This window comes from Emys orbicularis, chromosome 1 (assembly GCF_028017835.1).
Source record: "Emys orbicularis isolate rEmyOrb1 chromosome 1, rEmyOrb1.hap1, whole genome shotgun sequence".
NCBI classification, from domain to species: domain Eukaryota; kingdom Metazoa; phylum Chordata; order Testudines; family Emydidae; genus Emys; species Emys orbicularis.
The window spans coordinates 116,248,175-116,265,005 of NC_088683.1; the positions used below are offsets into that span (position 1 = coordinate 116,248,175).

A 16,831-nucleotide genomic window follows, 5' to 3' on the forward strand; every position below is an offset into this window, starting at 1 on the left:
CAAAGCCACTTCCTAACACCACGCACTTACCCAGAACAGAGTTTAGGATGGGTGTGGAACAGTCCAAACTCTGACACCAGCAGAAGAGTGCACAACTGCATCAGAAGTGATGACAACAGCACACAAACTCAGCATTCCAGCAAGGAGATGCAGCCATCACTTTGCTACACATAACCAATTACTGGAAACCACTGTTCTGAACCACAAGAGAAAGACAGCTGAATGGGATACCTGTGGCGAGATTTATACACCTAGTGACCGGTAATGTGCCTAATATGTTAAATATGAACGGGGATTGGGACAAACAAGAGTGAAATCCACTGATAAAAACGAGTAACTGCCAAACAAATTACTCCAATCTTTCCAGTTAAGTCTTAGCACCACAATGCTCTGTACTGGCCTATGAGCCCAAGAATTTGTCAACGGTTTTCTGCTACTCAAATTATCTACTAATTCAGAAGTGCAAGCAACTCTGTCTAAATACCTCAACGTCTGTCTAGCATTCACTGTCTAAATACATTGCAAAATTATTCAGAAGCCAGCCAAAAAGCTAAGAAAAATAATATTGCACTCAAGAGTCTAATTTTGTTCACACCAACACCTCATCTGATTCCTGAAGTCTTCAGTGACACCTGCTAGTAGGACACAACCAGTCCAATCCCACTAAGCAAACCTTCCCCTTACATCTGTCTGGACTCTTGAAACTCACCAGCTGGCACCAAAGCCCAGCACAATGATCTGGCTCATGGCATGCTGAAGTCAATAACCGAACTCCAAACAAAACATACTCTGGGCTCTTAGTTACTAGCAAACATACTTCTCCAGAAAACTACAATCACAGTTCAAAGGCAAGTTGACTGTTTGAAAAGCGTGTGCTTGTGTGTACATCTTCTTTTTGAACAGGGGTGCTTCCCACAGCTTACCCCCAAAAACTGCTCCATTATTACTGAGCCTGGACATGGGAAAATTGCAGTATGAGTGGTCTGTTTGCAGTGAATTTGGTGATTGTTTTTTAAATAAAAACCCAACCACCAAAACATTTTGGGAGAGCCTAACATCAAGTTAACATCACTGTGAGATTCCTAACTGGAAGTAGTGTAAGCACCACTACATCAATATAGAACTGTTCAGCTATTTGCTATCATGTAACATACCGTATATACTCGTTCATTAGCCTGTTCATTTAGAAGCCGACTCCCCAAGATGGTTAGGTAAAAATAGCAAAAACTGTATGACCCTTTCATAAGCTGACCCTATATTTCAGGGGTTGGCAAACTTTGGCTCCTGGCCCGTTAGGGTAAGCCTCTAGCGGGCCTGGACCTTTTGTTTACCTGGAGCATTCACAGGCACGGAGCCCCTCAGCTCCCAGTGTCCGCGGTTTGCTGTTCCCAACCACTTCCCACAGCTCCCATTGACTGGGAACAGCAAACCGCAAACACTGGGAGTTGAGGGGCTCCATGCCTGCAGACGCTCCAGGTAAACAAAACGACAAAGTATTAGCTATTCAATTCAATGATTCCATAGAGTTTAAAATCATCAAATTTTGGTGTAGACCCATTTATAAGCCGACCCCTGCTCTTTTATGCGTCACTTTTTTACCAAAAATATTCGGCTTATGAACGAGTACTAACTTCTAAACTGCATTATAAAGTAGCTTATCATTCAGCCAATAGGATTGCTTGATTAGATGAGTGCACCAAGACTTGCTAAGAAAGGATGTCTGTAGAACAGAATTTTCCATTGTTACTGGTGATGGTGTTTAAACATCTACATTTAACCAAAGGGTTAACACTGAGGTGCCTTATACAGTGAATATCTGGATCCATCTCTCCTATTAGTGTCAGTCTCATTCTAAGGAAATGAACTGCTTATCTCTCTTATGGGCCTTTGGTCTCAGCCAAACAATAAGAAGAATGGACATCACCAAGTACAGGCATTAAATGAAGAACTGCATCAGTTTAAGAGCAATCAGGGAAGTGCAAGGAAAGAGGGTGACAGGAAGAGAGACCATACCAGTGCAGGTAATTGATGGAATAGCTCCAGTGGTCCTCAATGTGCCAGCAGAAAGAGGAGAAGCACATCCCTACGTACAGCCAGGGCACCTTCATGCCAGAGATATCTGCATTGATATGAGCGAGGACTGACTGTTCCAACACTGGCATGTTATTCAGGTTCCAACCAGAAAGTGCATACTCCTGCCAAAGAAAGGGAGAAAGCTGTGAAGTCAGAAGACCATTCAACAAATACTCTAACAAGCCTAAGGAGAAGGTAGCCCTCAGGATAAATGGAGCAGCCTATTAATTTACATATTAGCCTTTGATTGGTATTCTGCCATGCTGAAGCTTCAGAAGTGGGAAGTATTTCTTTATATCAAGCACTTAATCAAGTCTTCCAACTACTCCTTAGACCTTAATCTAGCAGCCAATCCTGTAGGACTGCATTGAAGTAATTCTCTCACTAGATATTGGTTTAGATAGAAACCTAAACATGCTTAAGAGACTTTCACTTTTCCCTGTTCTTTTGCTCCACGTAAAGCACTGGTCCCTACAAAGTGGGTGGCAAATGACATCAGCATAATATCCTGAAGGCAAAATTCAAGCCTGGAACACACTTCAAAGAAATCATGAAACCCAAGCCTTACTACATCTTTATGAACCATGTTCTGGGAAATCAGTTACTCAAAGGCCCATTTTACTGCAGAATAACTGATCTTAACCTTCTTTACAAAAACTGCTTTACGGGTACATACTTAAAACAGGAGAACTCCCTCACTGTCCTTGCTAAGATCATAAAAACTGCTATACCCGGTCAGACCAATGGTCCATCTAGCCCAGTATCCTGTCTCCGACATTGCCAATGCCAGAGCTACAGAGGGAGTGTACAGAATAGGGCAGTTGGAGTGATCCAACCATCATTCCCTTCCAGCTTCTGGCAGCCAGAGGTTTAGTAACCCCGAGCTTGGGGTTGCATCCCTGACCATCTTGGCTAACAGTCATTGATGGTCCTATCCTCCATGAACTTATCTAGTTCGTTTTTGAACCCAGTTATACTTTTGGCCATCACAACACCCCATGGCAATGAGTTCCACAGGTTAACTGTACATTGTGTGGAAAAATTATTTCCTGTGGTTTGAATTAAGCCTGCTGCCTATTAATTTTATCAGGCGGCCCTAGTTTTTGTATTATGGAATAGAGTAAATAACACTTGCAATGGTAAAGAAGTATAGAGGCAAAAGAATAATAGCAAGTCACCACTCAGATGATCCCAAATTCACCTCTAACTACAGACACCTCAACATGCCTCCACCAGAAAGACAAAGTTAAGAACTGTGTTCATATATAACATGCCTCAAATGCTCATCATAGTTCCTTCACACCAGACCACATTCCAGGATGGCAAATGTATTGCAGGCCTCAGCAACTCATATTGGCTACATTAATTTAAACAGAGCAGAAGCCATGAAAGGGTACGGAGATAACTTGAGTCCTAGTAATAGTTATTTTAGGCATGTCTGGGAAAGATGGACAAGATTTAGTGGTTCTTTTCCCTTTCTACTTCTTATGATAGCATGGCATATGCTGTATGTTGTGAGTATGAGAAGATACAGGTAAGGAGAACAACTGAAAACCAATCCGTTTAACTTATCTGCAATAGATTCTAAATATAGGACATCTGGATGAGAAAGCTGATGTTCTGGTAGTTAACAGAAGGTTGAAGAGTTCAGGAAAAAATCTTATCAGTCTCCTTATGCTGAGAACGGTTCAGAAATGCATGCTGAGTACTGCCTTAATACCTTGCATTTCTATCACAACCTTCACCTGAAGATCTAAGCACTTTACAAAGATTAACCCTTGGAACAGCCATGCAGCAAGGAAAAATAATTTGTCAGTCATAGTAAATCAGTGACTGTGCCAGGAATGAAACCTAGGTGTCTTGACTCTAATCCCCCTGCTTTAGCCTCCAGATCACATTTGCCTTAAAGAAATGTTGGCACATTTAAAAGCTATCACCATTTTTCTTCACAAAACTGCAAAAATCCACATCAATTTCAGCCCTAAATGAAGTGCAACTTCCTGTTCTGCAAAGTTTGGGTCAGTTAACATTTCCCCATTCACACCTCCTCTTCTGGCATCATCTTTCGACGGCCATCCTTCACAGGGAAACCACTTCCAAAGTCCTTGGATGAGATATCAGCCCCGTATTCCACAATGACATCCTCCTCAATGCTGCTCACCAGTCGCCAGAACTCCTTCTCCACCAGCTCAGTGGGAACCATCTGTAAAGACAAAGGCATTCCAGGGCATACAGCATTATCCCAGGGTAAAAAACCCCACCCAAAACTGGTAATGTACCTTCCCCAATACCTCACAGATCAGACATTAAATCCAGTCTCCTCCCACACCACACACAAGAATCAAATTCCATGGAAATCATATGATTTTTTTTTTTTTGCCATTCCTTACACCTTTCTACACAAAATTAAATCGACCTAATTTAGGTCGACATACAGCCACCACAGTAATTACTGGATTTTTTCATGTCCACACTACCCTCCTCCTGCAGGTGGTGCGTGCCTGCACTGACTTAAGTGGGATAGTGTGGAGGGGCTGACAGTTGTCACCCCCAGGCCAGGAGAGCTCCAGCTGTCAGCCCTGGAGGCTGATAATCAACAGGCAATGTAAGTAATGCAGTGTCTACACGGACACTGCGTCACCCTAACTACATCGACCTAAGCACTATTCCTCTTGCTGAGGTGGAGTTGTTAGGTCGGTGTAGTGTGCAACTTATATCAGCAGGAGCAACATTGTAATGTAGATGCTTACAGAGTTAGGACAAGGTAAGGAGCCTTACATTGACCTCTGTAGTGTAAACCAGGCTTTAGAAGCAGGATGTCACATTGTGTGGGAAGAAGTAGGTGGAAAAGAAAGCTAGGATGATTAGAGGCAAAGTGCCCAGATATAGTTCTAGTTAGAAAAACTAATAAAAACAAATAGCCCCATAATTCTGTAAGAATAAAAAAAGTGAGCAAATGCCCTGTACTCCAAATGTGTCCATTAAGGACTACAACATCATGCTATGGGGTAATTTTTTACACAACACACAGTAAACCTGTGGAACTCCTTGCCAGAGGATGTTGTGAAGGCCAAGACTATAACAGGGTTTAAAAAAGAACTAGATAAGTTCATGGAGGATAGGTCCAACAATGGTTATTAGCCAGGATGGACAGGGATGGTGTCCTTATAGCCTCTGTTTTGCCAGAAGCTGGGAGTGGGCGACAAGGGATGGATCACTTGATGATTACCTGTTCTGTTCAGTCCCTCTGGGGCACCTGGCACTGGCCACTGTTGGCCGACAGGATCCTGGGCTAGATGGACCTTTGGTCTGACCCAGTACGGCCGTTCTTATGTAATTTTATCACCAGGCCAGGTTATGCACATACCCATCAGAAAGGAAGACAGCAACCATGACATATCCAATAATTCAATCGGATCTTCAGAACAGACTGATACTCACTGAACAAAGAACCAAACTGTGCATCTATCACAACAAATTGGATAACAGCTGCCCATTTGGGTCAAGCAGACCAATGTCCTCTTCCCCCAACCCCTAAATTCTCAGCCACCCACAGATTTATAAGAAATACAAGAGGCAGAACGATTCTTTGTTTCTACTTCAGCAAGGGTGCTCCTTTCCAAAAAGGAAACTATTCACTAATTCTGGAGTGTTAATGGGACACCATAAACTTAATCACATTTGTCTGAAACTTTTTTAAATCTATCATTGCTGAAAGTAACACTGAAGTTATTTTTTATATTGGCTTTTCTATGGTGCTTATCACCACAGTATTTCACAAACTTTAATTTAGCTGCACATAGTACTTCCTTAGCTGATAGGTTATCTCCTTTTTACAGATGGAAGAAACAAAGCAGAGAGATTATGTGTCTTGTTCAAAAAGTGTCATGCTACGGGAAATCTACAGCAGAACCAGTAACAGAACCTAGAGCTTCCATTTCAGTCCTGTGACTGAATCACAACTCCATCCCTAGATTATTACAGCAAAAAAGACTACTGGGGAAACTTCTCTCTCATTTGAGGGCTTATATATTGTGCATTACACATTTGACAGATCTTTCTGTATAATCAGACCATAGTCTGTTTCTCCAGTTTGTATGGTTCTCACACACAACATCGGAGACATTTTTATAAACAAGAAAAAGTAGTTTTTAAAAATAAAACTTGGTAAGGAGCTGAGGGCAGAGGTATCTGAAACTTGTTAAACCGGCTAGGGTAACAGAGTATACTGGGCCCTTTAAGAGCAAGTGCCACTAATACAAATCTTATAGAGCTCAGCCCTTTAAAGAAGAACATGCTGGGAGGTAGTCCCCAGGAGGGATTGATGAGCAATGTAGTCCCAGAGGCTCATGTGATCAGGAGGGTGGGGAGTCAAATGACTGAACTATACAAGAAGCCTATGGCTCAGTTAAGAAGAGGGAGGGTAGGACTTGGAGGAAGGCTATCCAGAGTCCAAATATCTGCAAGGAGCAGAAAGTGACTGCAGAGACCAGGAAGTGAAAACTGAAGGGCTCTCCATCAAGAGAACACCAAGTCCAGAAAGTGGGCTGTAAACAAGAACAGAGTTCATAGAATGGTCTCAGGATGGGGTGAAATAAGGAGGAAAGGCTTGAGGCAGCACATCACTAGTAGGAGCTCAAGACCCGGTGGGATTGGTTTTGCTTGGGGGCTTCCAGCGAGGGACAAAGTCCTCCTTATGCCCTGCATCAGCTGGTTAATCCTAGTGAAGACCACTGATTGAACTCAAGAAAGGTGTGAATTCCATTTGATTTTATGAACTCTATTTATGACTAATCTGTTCCATTTTATGGTAGAAGATAGACCAGGTCTGAGAATCTGAAACAGGACCATCAACAACTGAAGAGCCGTTCCCAGATGGTACCGTGGGGGCAACAGTCTGTGGCACTGATTTTATTGACCCTCTCTAAGCAACCCTACCTGAAAGCTGGGAGAAGGGAAAATCCCAGTATGACAAAAGAAGCAGGAAGAAGCGTCAGACCTTGCTTTTAAAAGGGACACACACACTCTGACAAGAGGAGGGAAGTCCTTCACCAGAACCAGAAGACTGAGCAGAAGGAGTGGAGGGTCAGAGGGACCTGGTTCCCCTGAAGGAGGCAGACTAAACCCTAAAAGGGTCTCAGAAGTAGAGGACCAAAGGAGGGAAATGCATTCAGCTCTTTGTTGTTTACGCATAGAGATGTATATTCCCTGTACCGTCTAAGAGTAAAGGGGTCTGTGTCTGTGTGTGGATAAAAAGTTCCTTTACAAAACTGGTGTACCTTACTTTATCTGCCATGCATCCCCAAAGAGCTGAACTGAATACCAGAATGTCCATGAGAGCTGATCGCTAGGGAAAAATGTGCATTAGCTGGTGGGGAGACTTAAGTGGGAGGATTGGGGGGGGAAGGGCGGCTCAACACTTGACTTTGAGCCCAAGGCAGCTGGACTGCAGGATCCCACATCCTAAGGGGGAGGGTGCCAGACAGGGAGTCTGCACCCCAGGAGCGTGCCAAAGAAGCAAGAACTAGAATGTGTGTCTGGCTGCTGCTCAAACCCAATGGATATGGAAGCATGTGCAATTCAAATATTGGTTCCAATACAGCAGTCTGGTGACCGTCCATGGAGGGGGTGAGGAGGACACTCGGCCACATTTGTAACAGGGGTCAAAAGACTTGAACCATGCCTGAGTCAAAAGGATTATACAAGGCGAAGGGCTGGAGGAAGAACCCTGTGCCAACAAGGAAGAATAAATACATTATTTGGACTGTCTGGTTTGCTGAACCCTGAAAAAGGAAGGAATTTAATAGTTAGACCAAAATACTTTGCTGGGGTATAAGCCTAAGTCACCCATCCATCAGAAGGAAACAGCAGACCACCAGCAGAAAGATGGGAAACTGAAGGAGACATGACCAGATGCCAGAGAGCTAAACCATTTGTTTACATATTTCAAACTGATATTGTCAATCATGAGATGCCCATCAAAAACTCTGTGTGTCAGCTAAAACTTCAGTGCCTTCCCCAGTAACAAATCCTGACAAATAGGGATACTTACGTGGACTGGCATGTTGAAATAATCAGATTTGAAGTTATCTGCCATCTCTCCAAAGCTCTGGAGGGTGTACTCCCTGACAGCCTGCTCAAATCCAAAGGCCTCACGCGGTTTGTTACATTCCTAGGAGAGGCAATACAAATATTACTCCTGCAGCTGATGACAAGCAGCCAGGCTCTTATTGGAGAAAGTCAGTGTCTAAGTCAGTTTCCTTAGCTAATACAAACGCAAAATACTGGTTTCAACTGCTTTCTCCAGATGGGGCAGCTCCTACCACACAACTACCAGTTGGGCAGCCAAACTAACGTGTTCAAGCCGACTGCCATGCAGCTTCACCTGCACTACCAAAGGCACCATCTCAGCACTTGCTGAAGTAGGCAGAACGACAAGGGACAGCAAAGATACTGAGACAGCCTTAAGCTAAAAGGGGATTATGTGAGATTCGGGCACTAAGACAAGCAGCTGTAGCAGAACTGCACTAGAGCAAAACTTACAACTGCCTTAGTCTTAGTAATGCAGAGTAATTGTAGCCATGTCAGTCCCAGGATATTAGAGAGACAAGGTGGGAGAGGTAACCAGCAGAAGCTGGTCCAATAAAAGATATTACCTCACCCACCGTGTCTTAGTAAGTCAGTAGCTGGTTTAGCTGTGGAGAAGATAAGCTTATGTGGAGAGAGGGAGGGAAGGGTAAGAGGGTTTATTCGGATAACTGCTTTGGTATAATAGTTTTATGCTAATTGGTTAGTAACTTCAGTCATCTGACAAGCACAGATTCAGAGGAGTTTCTTTCACTGTCTTATCCACAGAGAGGGGGCAAATAGCAGCCTCAGTCACATCACAGGCTATTCCACCTTGCCTATTTCCGCAATGCCCCTTTCAACACCAATAGAGCCCTCTGACAGTATTTATGTATACAGAGGTATATCTGAACATGCAAACATGCCAGACAGCTGATGGCTAGTTACTTTTTTATTAACACCCTCTAATAACTCAAATTCAATCCCAGCTCTTAATATGCAGAGTTCAGCTGCCCAGAGAGTTTTAGGCTTCCTCTGGCAGACGCTCTTCCTTCTTATGCTGCCCAACAGCTTTGTTTGCTCAACAAAGGGCTTCTGGAGACTCAGTCACAGCAGCAGTCACAGGTCACATCTTGACAATATCCCAAACTAAATATAAAATTACACATTCTGCTCCAATGACAAGAGGAAGAGGACAAAGCTCAAAGGGCTGAGCTACCATTGTAAATGGCTCTTCCTAATAACATGAATAGATGCAGAGAGTTGAGTAGTTCTTATACCTCAGCAACACATTTTGGGCATCTCCAGTCACCCTTGGGCACATCAGGCAAAGGGGGAATCAAGCAAAAAGTGTGGTAGCTATCATCACATCCATCACACAGTAGCAGTTTGTCCTCATTGTTTCCCCGGCCACAAAACAAGCAAACATACAGATCAACCTGTGGAGGAAAAAAAAAAAAAAGTCAGTGTAATGTTATGATCAGTCTCCATTACCCAGATGCTGCCTTCCATAAGCTCCCTTGCTAGAGTCTTACTAACTATATAACACAGTGCTGAAATCTGATACTTTGACATTAGGTAATCCTCTCCCTCCCACCCCCTTACCCCACAAGAGAAGCACTGATAAACCTCCACTGAGCTCCTGCTTCCCAAGGCAGCCACACATCTGAGAATCTGAAAAAAACACAAGATGGTAGGGAGCTAGGGAATATCCATCCAGCTGAGCTACAGGGGGAGGAAGGACATGATCAAGTATCTTCCAGATAGATAACTTGAAGAACTCATTTACATTTACTTTAACTAGAAGAACTAATTTACATTAATTTTAATTTGAGAAGATGAGGCTCCATCCTTGCTATATCCTCAGTATGAATGCTTTCTCCACTCTCTGAACCCCAATGATGAAGGTTAATTCAAATTAGATCTCTGCACAGTGCACTCTGCAAGAGCCCCCATGGCTAGATCAAAAATAGGCACTGCATCAGTATCCGTGATACAAGTGTAATTATATCTGAAGCTGTTCTCAAATGCAGGGACAAAAAACAGACCAGGCCAAGAACAGAGAAACATTGCAAATTACAAACTGAGAATCCAAAGGCAAAAGCTACATGTACCAGTGCTAACAGTCCTTCCCCTTGATCTTTACTCTTCTTTGATTACACGAAGGTAAGGATTCCAAGTAGCAAAGTGTAAGAATTCATGCTCCAGCACACCACTTCCTCATTTACTGTCTGCCCAACCAGAAAAGCACTGACTTGAAGAACTGTCTCAAAAACCAAGGAGATTACTGCACAATCAAGGTCACAAATTCCCTCCTGCTAGAGCAAGGGGTTGGCAAACTACAGCCCAGAGGTCACATCCGACCCTTCAGACGTTTTAATCCAGTCCTCGAGCTCCTGCCAGGGAGCAGGGTCCAGGGCTTGCCCTGCTCCGGCTCTCCAGCCAGGGGCTTGCCCCGCTCTGCGCGTGCTATGGCTCCGAGCGGATCCCGGAAGCAGCAGCATGTCCGCCCTCCGGCTCCTATGCATAGGGTCAGCCAAGGGGCTCCGCAGCTCCCATTGGCCAGGAACCAGGGCCAATGGGAGCTGCAGGGACGGCGCCTGCAGATGGGACAGCACGCCGAGACGCCTGGCTGCGCCTCCGCGCAGGAGCTGGAGGAGGGACATGCTGCTGCTTCCGGAAGCTGCTTGAGGTAAGTGCCGTCTGGAGCCTGCACCCCGACGCCCTCCCACGCCCGAACCCCTTAACCCTGCCCTGATCCCCCTCCCACCCTCCAAACCCCTTGGTTTCAGCCCGCAGCAACCTCCTGAACCCCCACCCCTCATCCCCAGCCCCATCCCAGAGCCCGCACCCCCAGCCCCTCCCGCACCCCAACCCCCAATTTCATGAGCATTCATGGCCCGCCATACAATTTTCATTCCCAGATGGGGCCCTCGGGCCAAAAAGTTTGCCCACCCCTGTGCTAGAGCTTGTCACAGAAGTATAGCTCCAGTATCAGTAAAGATGAGTATATTTTAGGGAGAAAAATAGCTGAAGCCCCTAAAATGTTTGTTTTAGAAAACTACCGAACTGTGATACAATCTAAATACGTTAGTCCGTTACTCACTTACTGTATCTGAAGAATGATTTTATGTTTAATCATTTATTGGAAGCACTCAAATTTAATACATTACTTGATCCAAATTCCCCCATTATTCCCATCAGATGAGAAAGAACCCAGATTGTATCTTTTTATTATGTAGCCCAAAAAGCAAGACAGGATGACACTAGTTTTAACTAAGTCAGGCTGTCACTACAATATTAAGTCTTTTAAGTGACTGAAACACAATAGGAATGCATCACATAAGGCAAAGCCCTACTGTTATTTCACCCTGTTTAGGAGAGTATGCACACCCTAGGTGTGCAAACATGCAATGCTCCTTAAAATCTCACCATTTTCAATTACACACGCTTGACAGGAAATTTTCAAATCCTCAAAATTCTGCAAAAGTCCACCATTTTCCAGATTTAGTGAAAACACTAGTCGTCCTCATGGAAGATCACATCCAGGCCAAGTTTCAAACTTAAGCTATTTGTGTTCTAACAATGTCTAAAAGTGTGGTGGGATTTTGTTTTGGGGTTTTATTTATTTTATAAACACAGAGAAGGGGCGGGGGGAGGAAAAATCCACCCTCATCTCAAACAAACTCAAGAAAACGGATATGGCAGAGGCTCTAGATGGAAGGCATCACCCAGACAGGTTACTTTCAGAAACACAGTGTGTAGAAATAGGGGATTACAATTGAAACTGGTTTACCACATTTACTATAGCAACTGTCACCAAGCAATCACTATGATCCTAAGGTACTGCCCTTTTTCCATAAACACATGCAACATTTTATATTACAGCACAGTTAACATGTGATTAAATATCAAAGCCATACTGTAAAGCAAACATACAAAAGCAGATTTATGGTTGCTGTGGGAATCTCAAATCTTGTGACTTTTTTGCAATTAAATCCTCAACGTTTTTGCATTTGTGCATTTTTTGCACAGAATTACCATTTTACACAAAGGTAAAATAATAAATGGGTGGGGAAGAAGGACAACCAGAACTACAGTAGTATATTCTTCAGATGACAACTGTAGACTGATGTACAAGATGTGTATGTTTCAGAGACTCATTTCCTTGAAGGTCTCTCATTTAAGTACTATCCATGCTCAACGAGCATTCATTTATAGAGGTTCTACAAGACCACAGCCAAGGCAATATAGCTGCAAGCTTCTGGTTTTATTGCTACCTTATTTGAACCCTTGCCACAAGTGAGAGATAACACAAACAGGAATCAAACTCGGGTGTCCTGATGAGTGAAAACTGACTAGGTAAGAAAATTTTTCCATTAAAATCTTATTTAAAAAATGAAAATCACTAATAGCAGCCATTCCTGTCATGGAGAAACATCAAGCCTAGAAATACCATGTACTCTCAGCAAGTAACTCATCTAAGTACTAAAGGGATCCAATGCTTTTAGTTTTGAAAATGAGACAAGCTTGGGCCTATTCACACTGGTAACACCATCTGCTTCCAAGCACCTAGCTGCTGCTGCTTTAAATTGCAGTTTATGACCCCCATAATTTAACTCAGAAACCATTTCTTCATCTAAAAGATTTCATTTGAGTTTTTGTTAAAGTCCCACGGCCCCTCCTGGAACTGGGAATAACTAACATTTCAAATAACCACCACAAGTTTTGGGAAGACTTTCTGAAGCTAAGGGAAAATAATGCATTCTGCATGCTCGGTATGCTGTTTTTGAAGTGCACAGAACTTAATTTCTTCAAACATGCTAGAAGTACTAATCCTTATTCAGGACTCTGTACATGTACCAAGTATGACAGTTTAAATAAAGCCATTTGAGTTAACCAATAAAATAAAAGAAACTATACCCTGTTTTTCCATGCTCAAGTATCAAACAGCTACATAGATTTTATTTCTTTCCTTTATTTTTCTCCCTGGTAGACTAATAAAAATTAGATGTTTCAACTCAAGACAGAGTTTGAGACAAAATTAGTCTGGTTTTCTGTAGTTTAAACCAGTATTTCTCAACGAACAGTCCATGGACTGGCACTGGTTCCAGAGATTTTCCTGACACAGCTTAGGGTGGCAGCAAGCCAGTCCCTTGTATCAAAAAGTTTAGACTATCTTAGATACTTATATGGCCTCCATTACTGTAGTATATGAGCACTCATAATCTAATGTATTTTACCTTATAATACCACTAAGGAAGGAAAGTACTGCTATTTCCATTTTACTGATGGAGAACTGAAGCACAGAGAGACTAAGCAATTTGCCCAAGAGCATACAGAACATGTGTGGCAGAGCAGAGAATTGAACCTAGATCTCTTGAGTCTCAGGCCAGTCTCTTCAGGTTTTATCAGCCTTTTCTGATAAACTAAGGGGGAATTGCAACCTAGAATGGAACATTTTTACTGTGATTAATTCAAATTCTGACCTTACAGCAGATAATGTAATATCTGTTACAGTGCCCTATTTTCCCAATGGCACAAATACATCAAAAAGTAACCCAAGCTGACAGCTTCATTTCCTATGCTCATGTGCTCCAGAGCAAAGAAATCACACTTACAAAGTTGACAGAAATTGTCCCTTTGCGCTGCCTCATCTGCATGCCAAATGCTTCTGACTTGGTGCCTTTGCGTCTTCGAGAGACCTCGTCTTGAAGTAAAATAAAGTTACATACATTTCATTAATATAGCATAAAGAAAGATCCCACATACAAGGACCATGTAGAGACCAGCCTGTTACCCTGCCTTTGGCAGCAACTACTACTTAATGCTGTAGAGAAAGCCAGAACTCTTTGGTGTACCTGACCAGTTTACTCCTGGGGGAATTCTGCGCCACTGCAGAATGCAGAATTTCACAGAATTCCCTGTTTTCCCCAGAGAATTTCTGGCCGCCACTAGGGGGTCACTGGACTCTGCAGAGCCCAGCTCGCAGTGAGTGGAGTGCCCAGCCTGGAAGGGCTTGAGGCTGCACGCTCTTGGATCCTCATTCTCCTGGGACAGGAGAGGCCTGGGAGACCCAGCCAGCTCCGGCAAAGGGTGAGGAAGGGCAGGGCTGCACCACACCATGTCCCCTGGTGGGACAGTAAAGAAGTTGGGGGGAATAAAGGGGGTGCTGGTGTGTGAGTTGGGGGCTGCCTCACGGCTGAGCTCTCAGGGGGGCGGAGGGGGGGAAACAGGTGTCTGGGCCGGAGGCTGCCCCGTGGCTGGGCTCCGTGGGGAGGGGTGTATAGGTTTCTGGGCCAGAGGGTGCCCTGTGGCTGGGCTCTGTGGGGGAGGTGGGATGCTGGTGTCTGGGCCGGGGGGGGGGGGGGGGGGCGGTGCCCTGTGGCTGAGCTCTGGAAGGAAGAGGGTGTGGGTGTCTGGGCCAGGGGGTGCCCCGCAGCTGGGCTCTGAGCGAATGGGAGTGCAGGTGTCTAGGCTCTGGAGGCCCCACACAGCCCCCCTCCAGCACCTCCCAACTGGAACTGGGCTGCTGTAGGGGTTTCTTTAATTCTTTACTCATGGGGGAATCTTTTTTGCTGTTGTCTGTATTGACCACATACTTGTTGACAGGTATTTTGAAATAAATTTGAAATAAATAATTGAAACTGGAGTGATTATATTGTGTTATTTTGACAAATAAAATATGCAGAATTTTAAAATAATGTGCGCATAATTTTTAATTTTTGGCACAGAATTTCCCCAGAAGTAAACTGCCAGTTGTATCAAGCTGTATATGACTGGGGAAAGAGTAAACCCTCCCTTGCCGATCGTCACAGGAGATCCAGGAACATCATGAAGCAAAGTGGATTTCCCTCATAATTTGGGTGCTTATCTAGCATGATTGGTGTCAACATTTATCAACCCTTTTTTCAAGTCCAGTAATTCTCAACTGGTACAGTATGTTTCCTAAATAATAAAGAAATATGACTATCAAATTAAGAGAGTCCAGCCAATGTGGTTAGCCACCATGAGTTCTGTCAACCTCCCCATGAATTAAATCCCAAAATGTTTAACTTTTTCACATCATAGTGGCTCATTTTTACCTCTTCCCACTTGTCTCCAGAGAGAGCAGCGAGGTTTGGTTCAAAAGATTGTTTTAGAGTCTAGAGACAGGCTACTGTGTCCTTCCCACCCCTACCCACAGGATAAGCCAGAGTCTTATTTACCTTCTTTATCCTTTGCTCCCAATGCCAGTCCCACCATCTTGGGTCCAGCTCCGAAGATCTGCAGCTTCTTCAGCTCAGTATTTCTACTCATCTCTCCTGCCTCTGCCTGAAAACAAGACCATATCAACACAACACCATCAGCATTTACCTTCCAGGTCTCCACTACTCACTGTACACATGTATCTCTACTCTCTTCCTCTCATTGCCCCATTTACAATCACAACATCCATTTTACCCATTAGAAGATGGAAGGCCTGATTTTTCATCCCCAAACCCAGTATCCAGATGCAAGAACGGGAATGCAATGAAACAGACTGGAACTTCTCTTCCAATTCTCCAAACAGATGTCTCCACGTTTAGCATTAAAGAGTTTTGTTACAAAGGTTGATCTATACAACAAGTGATCACAGAGAACTAGGTTTGACTTCTGGCAAAAACAATTAATCACCAATGCAACACTTTCCAAGTTACTATGGATCAAGAAAAGTTTGATATTAATAAATACATTATTTATGTGGCACCTTTCATCTGCTCCCTTGACTGGGTGGCTATATCCACAAACTATTAATGATGTTCACAGGTCTTCTTGAATCCTTGACTGGGCTTGGATTTTCAGATGCAATGGCAGAATTACTATTCCCCACAGCCCCTGCCTACACATGGTGTGCTTCAAATCATGTGAATTAAGCAATGAAAAATACTTATTAGGTTATCCAGGCCATCCCCCTGACAATGCAGGGTTGTTCTATTTTAATGTTTTGTCCCTTCCTGTCCATTCATTTACAGTCCTACGTAACTCCGAGCCTCTCATTATTTTTGTATTACCATAGTGCCTAGGAGTCCTAGTCATGAACCCAGATTCCATTGTACTAGGTGCTATAGGCTTATCCAACCTTGTTTTATTCCATCATTGCCGCCACTCCCCCAGAGATGGGAACCTCAATACATCTTTTGTCCACTTACTTCTCAAAAACTCTCTCACTTAGTCCACAAACTTTCTTTTATGCTACCTCCTACTCTTGGGCCTGGTCCACACTAACCCCCCACTTCAAACTAAGGTACGCAAATTCAGCTACGTTAATAACGCAGCTGAATTCGAAGTACCTTAGTTCGAACTTACCGCGGGTCCAGACGCGGCAGGCAGGCTCCCCCGTCGATGCCGCGTACTCCTCTCGCCGAGCTGGAGTACCGGCGTAGACGGCAAGCACTTCCGGGATCGATCCGGGATCGATTTATCGCGTCTAGACAAGACGCGATAAATCGATCCCAGAAGATCGATTGCTTACGGCCGGACCAGGAAGTAAGTGTAGACCTGCCCTTGGAATGGCCTGGTGTACCAGCTCAGGAAGGAAACTACCTTTTCTTCATTCAAGTCTCTCCTAAAGACCTGCTGCTCCTACAAAGCCTTCAAGCCAGTCAACTAAAACATTTTTAATCCATCACGCTGCCCACTAATGCTCACTGAGAAACTGCAGTATCTTACT

General features: G+C 43.9%; 1 protein-coding gene across 1 annotated transcript in view; it reads right to left on the reverse strand.

The window, feature by feature from the left end:
* KDM5A (lysine demethylase 5A) overlaps positions 1-16,831 on the reverse strand; it is a 72,536-nt gene that overhangs the window by 41,007 nt on the left and 14,698 nt on the right. The window contains exons 6-11 of the mRNA XM_065399196.1: positions 15,348-15,453; positions 13,761-13,849; positions 9,420-9,578; positions 8,126-8,245; positions 4,118-4,276; positions 2,014-2,195 (exon numbers count right to left, since the gene is read on the reverse strand). Of these exons, the coding sequence (XP_065255268.1) occupies positions 2,014-2,195; positions 4,118-4,276; positions 8,126-8,245; positions 9,420-9,578; positions 13,761-13,849; positions 15,348-15,453 (815 nt within the window). The remainder of the gene's footprint in view (positions 1-2,013; positions 2,196-4,117; positions 4,277-8,125; positions 8,246-9,419; positions 9,579-13,760; positions 13,850-15,347; positions 15,454-16,831) is intronic.